The sequence below is a fragment of the Arachis ipaensis genome, chromosome B07 (assembly GCF_000816755.2).
Source record: "Arachis ipaensis cultivar K30076 chromosome B07, Araip1.1, whole genome shotgun sequence".
NCBI lineage: Eukaryota > Viridiplantae > Streptophyta > Magnoliopsida > Fabales > Fabaceae > Arachis > Arachis ipaensis.
Window position 1 is genome coordinate 117,181,784 of NC_029791.2, and position 8,493 is coordinate 117,190,276.

The 8,493-nt window shown below is 37.3% G+C and overlaps 1 protein-coding gene across 1 annotated transcript; it reads left to right on the plus strand.

Moving 5' to 3' along the window:
- Positions 143-4,949, plus strand: LOC107605989 (TOM1-like protein 2; the record flags this gene model as incomplete). The annotated part of the gene is given in 10 exon segments (XM_016307949.2): positions 143-328; positions 551-664; positions 1,059-1,137; positions 1,377-1,475; positions 1,561-1,674; positions 2,121-2,269; positions 3,026-3,107; positions 3,539-3,624; positions 3,715-3,909; positions 4,072-4,949. Coding segments are annotated over 9 exon segments (1,548 nt in total). The 3' UTR covers positions 4,706-4,949.

Below are 8,493 nucleotides of genomic sequence, written 5' to 3' on the forward strand. Positions count from 1 at the left end.
CATTTTTCATTTTTCAAATAATAATACTAATACAGATTAATTTGTCGCGATCGTAAAACGAATAAAATGAGAAAAGAGAAGGAAAAAAAAAAGGACATGGTTTCGTTGTTCGTGTAGGTGAGGTGTGTTGTGTGTAAGAACAAAAAAAAAGTGAAAAGTCGGTCCCCAAAATCCCCAATTGGAGACCGATCTTCTTTCTTCCAATCTCTCATCTGCTTCCTCATACATTCGGATTCGCTTCTCTATTCTGATTCTACGATTCCATTCCATTCCATCAATTCAATTCTTCTACCATCCGATTGTTTTCCTTCCACAGGTAAAGGTTAAGGTTATTTCTCCCTCTCTCTCTCTGCTAATTTTGACCGATTGAATTGGTACTGTGAGGTTTGATAATTTTGAAAATTGTGGATTAATTAGTGGTCATGCCTGTAGTAAATGACGATTTTAGTAAGGTGTAATAACAAGTTTAGATTTTTTTTGGATTGGGTATATAATTTGGGTTTGCTTATTGATATGGATTTTGTCGTTGCGTGGTTTTGGGATTTTGCAGAGAGATGGCTAACAATGCTGCTACGTGTGCTGAGAGGGCAACAAGTGACATGCTTATTGGTCCTGATTGGGCAATTAACATTGAGTTGTGTGATATCATCAATATGGACCCTAAGTAAAAACCTTATAGCTCATACTCTTGCTCCTTTTCGTGTTTAACTTTTCTTTTTGTCTCTCATACCTGTGATTTAGGTATTATGTATGCTTTTGGTTTGTGAGTAATTTTATGTAATTTCAATGATCACTTTACACTAGGTTCCTAACCTTCTGCTAGTGTTTGCCAGAGAACTGTTGGTAATTCATACATTGTGGCTTAGTGAGCTAGGTGTCAAGTAGGCAAAAGTGAAACTGTGTCCTTTTTCTTTTCTTGTTAACTTGATATTCAGTTTTTACTTTTTGGTTTTGGATCTTAAGTATGTTGATTGATTCTTTATAACTTATTCTGGACACTGGGTTTTCCTTGATTATGTTGTTCTTGATCTTCTCTGCTGAACTGATTAAATTTGCAGGCAAGCAAAGGATGCGTTAAAGATACTTAAGAAGCGTTTGGGCAATAAAAGTCCTAAGATACAACTTCTGGCACTTTTTGTTAGTATTTCTCTTCTACTTTTTTGATAGTTATTGAATGTTTTAATGCAATTTGATGTCGTGTGACATATTATTTTATAGGTTAAAGTAACTTTTGTAAAGTTGTTCATATTTTTTAAATTCTTTTGCTGCTATAAGATATGAGGCGTAGAGTACTGCCAAAATTTTTATTCATAGTGTCAGTTATGTAGACATAGTGAATAACTCTAACTCACATGCATGGTATGTATTTGATGTAGGCACTGGAGACCCTTAGTAAAAATTGTGGTGAAAGCGTGTTTCAGCAGATTGTTGAGCGGGACATCTTACATGATATGGTTAAGATAGTGAAGAAGAAGGTATTTAATTTCTTTGACACCTTTTATAGTTCAGTAATAGACTCTCTTATCCACTCCTTTATTTCTTTTACATCTCATTGTACAGCCTGACTTAAATGTGAGGGAAAAGATACTGATTTTGATTGATACATGGCAAGAAGCTTTTGGGGGCCCAACCGGTGTTTACCCCCAATACTATGCAGCATATAATGAATTAAAGGTGATAACTCTTGTGCACCAAGATATTACTTTCAGGCAATTAATTTATTTTTGCAAGCAAATAGTTCTACTGTATATTGACATGCATTGACGTTTTTATTGATGCACATTAATGATGTAAAAGATGTTATATCTTTTACTGCATGTGACATATTCTTATAGTTCTTGCGTTAACCTGGGAAAAAATTAGCCTGTAGTAATTTTTTTTTTAAATTATTGTTTTTTAGTACGTTGGTTATATTACTCCACAAGCTCCATGCAAATGTGTGTGTGCATGTTGGAGTTGCACTCCTAGGCATGCACACACACTCACTCAAATGCTCTCTTTCTCACAAAGGCATATCTAAATTTCTATTCAAAACTACATATGATTAAGTTATTTTTGGATCAGAAGCATTAATATTTTGTTTCTCAAATGTATTATTCTTAATAATTAATATTTGCTAGGCTGCTGGAGTTGAATTTCCACCACGAGCAGAGAGCAGTGTGCCATTTTTCACTCCTCCTCAAACCCAGCCAGTTGTTCATTCAGCTGTAGAATATGATGATGATGCTGCTATTCAGGCTTCTCTTCATTCGGATGAATCTGGCCTTAGGTGCTCTTTCAACTTCATATCCTAATATTCTAATCCCTATGTTTGTTGTGTCTGGCTAAAAGTATTACCATATAATTCACATAATGCAAAAAGATTTAATTGAGTAGGTAGGGACCCCATCTTATAAAACTCAATTTTATACAAATATGTATGCCAAATTTTACGCACAGTTTGCATGCTGGTAAAGTCATAATAATGGATCCTCTAAATTGATGGTTTATGATTTTAAATTTTACATCTCTACGAACCAATTTACCTGTTGGTAGTTTCTGAAGTTGAAGGTCCTTTGTCAGGGTAAGAAATCTGTCCAATTCTTGTGGCGATGAATTTCCAACTTAGACAAAAAGGAATTAAATAATGAAAAGAGTTTTTGAAGCTGTTTGAAAGTTTGTCATTTTAATGCCCTACGTCATACTGGTTATATCTAGTCTCTTCCCCGAACATCTTAAGGGTCAGCACCACATCGGCCTAGTAGTCAAGGGGGTATTAGTTTGCCCTGGTGCCGGCCAAATGTTTAGGGCTTTAGGCCTTGCAAATGTTGATGATTTAATTAGGGGACATCCTCTTATGGATTTATGGGGGATTTTGGTGCTCTTTTCGGCTGGTGCTCAATTTTTTGTCTTCATCCATCTATGTAACTGTTGTAGGAATACTATTCTTTATCTTTTTTAGTACTTGTCTTCTTTCTCCTGGTAAATTTTCTTTGCTTTAGCTTTTTTTTCTCCGTCTCTCTCAACTAAATTTGTTTATAATCAGTGTGCCAGAGATTCAAAATGCTCAAGGACTAGCTGATGTTTTGATGGAAATGCTGAATGCCCTGAATCCTAAAGATCCCAAGGTGATACTTTTCCCTCCTGTTATGTTTCTTTATCTTCTTGCTTCATTGTCGAACTTCTGTTCAGTTTTTCTTGTTTATGAAGACGTGCTTGAAGATGCTATATTTCTCATTACTCGTTTTTCCATTCTGTTAGTTATTGTGAAGCACTAGGGAAATTTCAATCTATTGTTTACATGGGGATTAATTCATTTGTACTAGACATTGTGTTTAGCTGTTGTTTCAGAGTAGATAACCTACAAACGTGTTCTGGAAGGGAAAAATCCAGTCATGACATCTACAGAAATGTTCCTTGCAGTTGCAGAACTAAGACATATTTCAAACTTAATGCTTTTACTTGCTATAATATTTTTTATTTTTTGTTCTGTGCAAAGTAGTCATGGTGAGTTGTCGATTTTCATTTGTTTCCTAATGTTTTTAATAAAACTTGGCAGAGCGTGAAAGATGAATTCATTGTTGACCTTGTGGACCAGTGCCGATCTTATCAAAAGCGTGTGATGCTTCTTGTGAACAATACTGCGTAAGAAATTTTCGCAAAAAAAAAAAAATAGAAGTCTCTTCTCGCCATGGAACCCCAAAATAATGACAATAATGGTTGCCTTTTGTCCAGGGATGAGCAGCTTTTAATTCAGGGATTGGCACTGAATGACAGCCTTCAGCGAGTACTCCTCAAACACGACAATATTGCGAACGGAACTGTCGATACAGGTGCAAGAGCAACAGAAACTCCAGCTCTGCCACTTGTAAATGTAAATCACGAGGATGATGATGAGTCAGAGGATGATTTTGCTCAACTAGCCCATAGGTGAACCACAGAAATTCTTTCATTATATTAATCTTGTGGTAGTTCATATATCTTAGTGAGCATAATTGTTTATATCATGGATTCATGGTGTAATTAGATTTCTGTCGAGCATATTTCCATTTGATACACACTATAATTAGCAGTTCAATACAATAATTTCAGGTCATCACGCGATACTAATGCACAGAACCGGAAACCAGCCTACGACAAGGCAGAACCAGGGAGGTTTAACTCATTTCTTCCTCCACCACCACCATCAAAGAATCCGGTCTACTCTGACACAGGCATGGTTGACTATCTCAGTGGTGATGCATATAAAGCAGAGGGAGGATCCTCTGAAAACTCAAAGCAGACTCCGTTGGCAGCTCCGACTAATCCCACCGCATCAACTATTCCTGCACGGTCCTCTTCACCTCCTACTCATGCCAGGAGTACTTCACCAATTGTCAGTGGCCAGCCTGTGTATGATGAGCCATCTCCCACAAAAAAGTATTCAGAAGATCTGCCTCCAGCTCAATGGGACAGGGACACACCATCTACTGGGTTCCTTCCACCGCCACCTGCGAAGCACAACCAGAGACAACAATTTTTTGAGCAACAAAGTGGAACAACTTATTCAAGTGGTGGATCCAGTTCCTCTTATGATGGTTTGGTTGGGCAAACTCAGAATCTGTCTCTAAATCCATCCACCCCAACCAAACAACAGAAGCCAGAAGATGTCCTGTTCAAAGATTTGGTTGATTTTGCCAAATCCAAAACCTCTTCATCTTCCAAACCAAATAATAGGTCATATTGAGATATTGTTTGTATTGTTTATACTGCTACAGCTCACGAGTGTGGTTCATCGTGTTTTGCTTCAGATCATTGAGACAACCCATTTTGTGGTTGTGTTTAGGAATCTTCGGGTATGATTTTCCCATGCGTGTACGTAGTTTAAAATCTATAGTCGTTGCATATATTCATGTATATGGTTCATATTGGATTTGTTGGCTCGTGTTCTAAATAATATCGGATTCCTAGCTTCAGAATTTCTTCCAAAATCCCTATTTGAAAAATGGAAGTGAGTATTTATTCGATGGGGGTAATTTCAAACTCTTCGAGCTCCATTATCCACCAAATAGAGTGAGTATCATAATATTTATTTACGAGCAATGCTATATGACTAGTATATATTATCATTTTTTGTCAATGTGGTTAGTAATAATTTGTAATTAAATTTATAGACATTTTGTATAACTCCGCCTATGTTACACTTGCGATGTATAGTTGGTCCCAAACTCGGATAAAGGAGGAGAGTTGTGTTAGGTTTTCGACAACTAACATAAAAACATAGTCGAATCCTCATGACATGAATAAAAAACGTTATTGCGTTAAAGCTAGGTCGTTGTTCAGAAGCAACGCGTTGTATGGCTCGAGTACGGTGTCAAATGAGTAAGGGTCGCTGTCTCGGTGCCCAGATGTAATGTTAAATGGGTAAGGGTTCCCGCGTTTTCGTGAACGGACGAAGGTAAATAAGCTAGTTCACAAAGTAAAAGGTAAAGGTCGGAGTGACAGAATGTTGAAATTTGAGACATGGAACATAGGCACTCTAATAGGAAAATTTATGGAGGTGGTGAACACTATGACAAGGAGAAAGATTAATATTATGTGCCTACAAGAAACAAAATGGGTTGGTGCGAAGGCTAGGGAGTTGGATACTTTCGGATTCAAACATTGGTATACAAGAAAAGTGAAGAATAGGAATATGGTTGGTATTATTGTGGATAAACAGTGGAAGAAGGACGTATTAGATGTCAAGAGGGTGGGAGATCGGATCATCTCCATCAAACTTGTGGTGGAGGGAGGTGCTTTTCATGTGATTAGCGCCTATGTACCGCAAGTGGGTTCGGACGAACAACACAAGATAAGGTTTTGGGAGGATCTAGAGAGTTTGGTTTAAGACATACCTTTGGGAGATAAGATTTTCTTAGGAGGAGATTTAAATAGCCATGTTGGAAGAGAAGTGACTGGGTATGGAAGTATTCACGGAGACTATTATTTTGGGGTGATCAATGCCAAGGGTAAAACTATTTTGGACTTTTCCTCAACCTTTGACCTTCTCATCGCAAATACATGTTTTAAAAAGAGAGACAAATATCTTATAACCTATAAGAGTAGCATGACAAGCTCTCAAATCGACTTCTTGTTGAGGAGAGTCGACAAAAAATTTTGCATTAATTGTAAAATTATCGCAGGAGAGAGTTTAACAACACAACATAGGATGCTCGTCATGGATTTTCGCGTTGAGCAAAGGTTGAGAAAAAGACATCATACGAAGAACCCAAGGACGAGGTGGTGGCGGATGAAAGGTGAGGAACAAAGAAGCTTCCTAAGACGGGTAGGAGAGAAGGCAAAGTGGGATGGGAATAGAAGCGCGGAAGAGATGTGGAGGGAGATGGCAGAAGTTATTAGAAGAACAGTAAAAGAAAGTTTTGGTGAATCTAAAAGAATAGGACCAAGAGACAAGGAGTCCTGATGGTGGAATGTGAGTGTACAAGAAAAGATAAAGATAAAAAGGGAGTATTTTAAAGAGTAGTCTTTATGCCACAATGCAGATAATTGGAAAAAATATAAGGCGGCTAAGAAAGAGACAAAAGTGGTTGTAAGTGAAGTAAGAACAAGAGCATATGAGGGTCTCTACCAGTCTTTGGGTACGAAAGAATGAGAAAAAGGTATATATAGAATCGCAAAGAGCCGTGAAAGAAAAACGAGAGATTTGGATCAGGTTAAGTGCATAAAGGATAAAGATAGAGAGATGTTGGCTCAAGAGGAGAAGATTAATGAAAGGTGGAAGAGCTACTTTTACGAGTTATTTAATGAAGGACATAAGACTCTTCCAAGCCTTGGTCAGTTATGCACAAGGGAAGAAGATCAAAACTTTGACTAATATCGAAGGATTCGAGATTTCGAGATAAAAGAGGCTTTAAAGCAAATGAAAAATGGCAGGGCAGTAGGACCTGATAATATCCTGATTGAGGTTTAGAAGGGCCTTGGAGGAAAAAGGCATCAACTGGTTAACCAAGCTTTTTAATGAGATTTTAAGGTCAAAGAAGATGCTTGATGAGTGGAGAAAGAGCACCGTGGTACCTATCTACAAGAATAAGGGGGATATACAAAGTTGCGAAAACTATAGAGGGATCAAGCTCATGAGGTATACCATGAAGTTATGGGAAATGGTGATAGAACGGAGGCTGAGAAAAGAGACACAAGTAACAGAGAATTAATTTGGATTTATGTCAGGCAGATCCACCACCGAAGCGATATACCTATTAAGAAGGATGATGGAGAGGTATCGTAGTAATAAAGGGATCTACATATAGTGTTTATTGATTTGGAAAAAGCGTATGATAGGGTACCAAGGGAGGTCTTATAGAAGGTTTTAGAAAAGAAGAGAGTAATGATCGCATATATTCATGCAATTAAAGATATGTATGATGAAGTCACAACTAATGTGAAGACTCAAGGTGGTATGACAGAGGAATTTCCTATTGGTATAAGATTATAGCATGGATCATCCTTAAGTCCATACTTTTTCACATTAGTCTTGGAAGTACTCACAGAGCACATCCAAGAGCCTGTGCCATGGTGCATGCTTTTTGCCGATGATATCGTCCTTATGGGAAAGTCAAGGGAAGACCTAAATAAGAAGTTGGACTTATGGAGAGAAGCTCTAGAAATGTATGGTCTGCGCATAAGTCGTAGCAAGACGGAATATATGGAATGTAAGTTCGGTCCGAGAAGGGAAAACCCTAATATATAGGTGAAGATTGGAGAAAACATCATACAAAAAGTTAAAAGTTTAAAGTATATTGGGTGCATCATACAGGATAATGGAGAGATTGAACAGGATGTAAATAATAGGATCCAAGCAGGTTGGTCAAAATGGTAGAGTGCATCTGGTTTTATATGCGATAAAAAAGTGCCTTTAAAACTTAAAGGTAAATTCTATCGTACTACTATAAGACCGGCTATACTTTATGGTACGGAGTGTTGGGCGGCCAAAGGGGAGCACGGACATAAACTAAGTGTGATAGAGATGAAGATGTTGAGATGGATGAGTGGTCATACGCGATTGGATAAAATAAGAAACGAAGATATAAGGGAGAGAGTTGTAGTAGCACCTATTGTGGAAAAGATGGTAGAATCGCGTCTCAGGTGGTTTGGACATGTGAGAAAAAGACCGACAGAACACCCAGTTAGGAGGGTGGATGAGATGGAAGATGGATAAAGGGTGAAAGGTAGAGGAAGACCTAAGAAGACCATCCATGAGGTGGTCAAACGAGATCTACATGTAAACGGTGTCTCTATAGACATGATACATGACAGAGCTCAATGACGTCGTTTGATTCATGTAGTCGACCCCACCTAGTGAGACAAATTTTTGTTGTTATTGTTGTTATATTTATAGACATTTTGCATATAAGAAATATATAATTTACATCTATATTTACTAAGAATTTTATACACATAAATTAATACAGTTTGTATTCAAATTTTTCAGAATTTGAATATATAAATTAGTAAAAATTATTTATTAAAGACAAT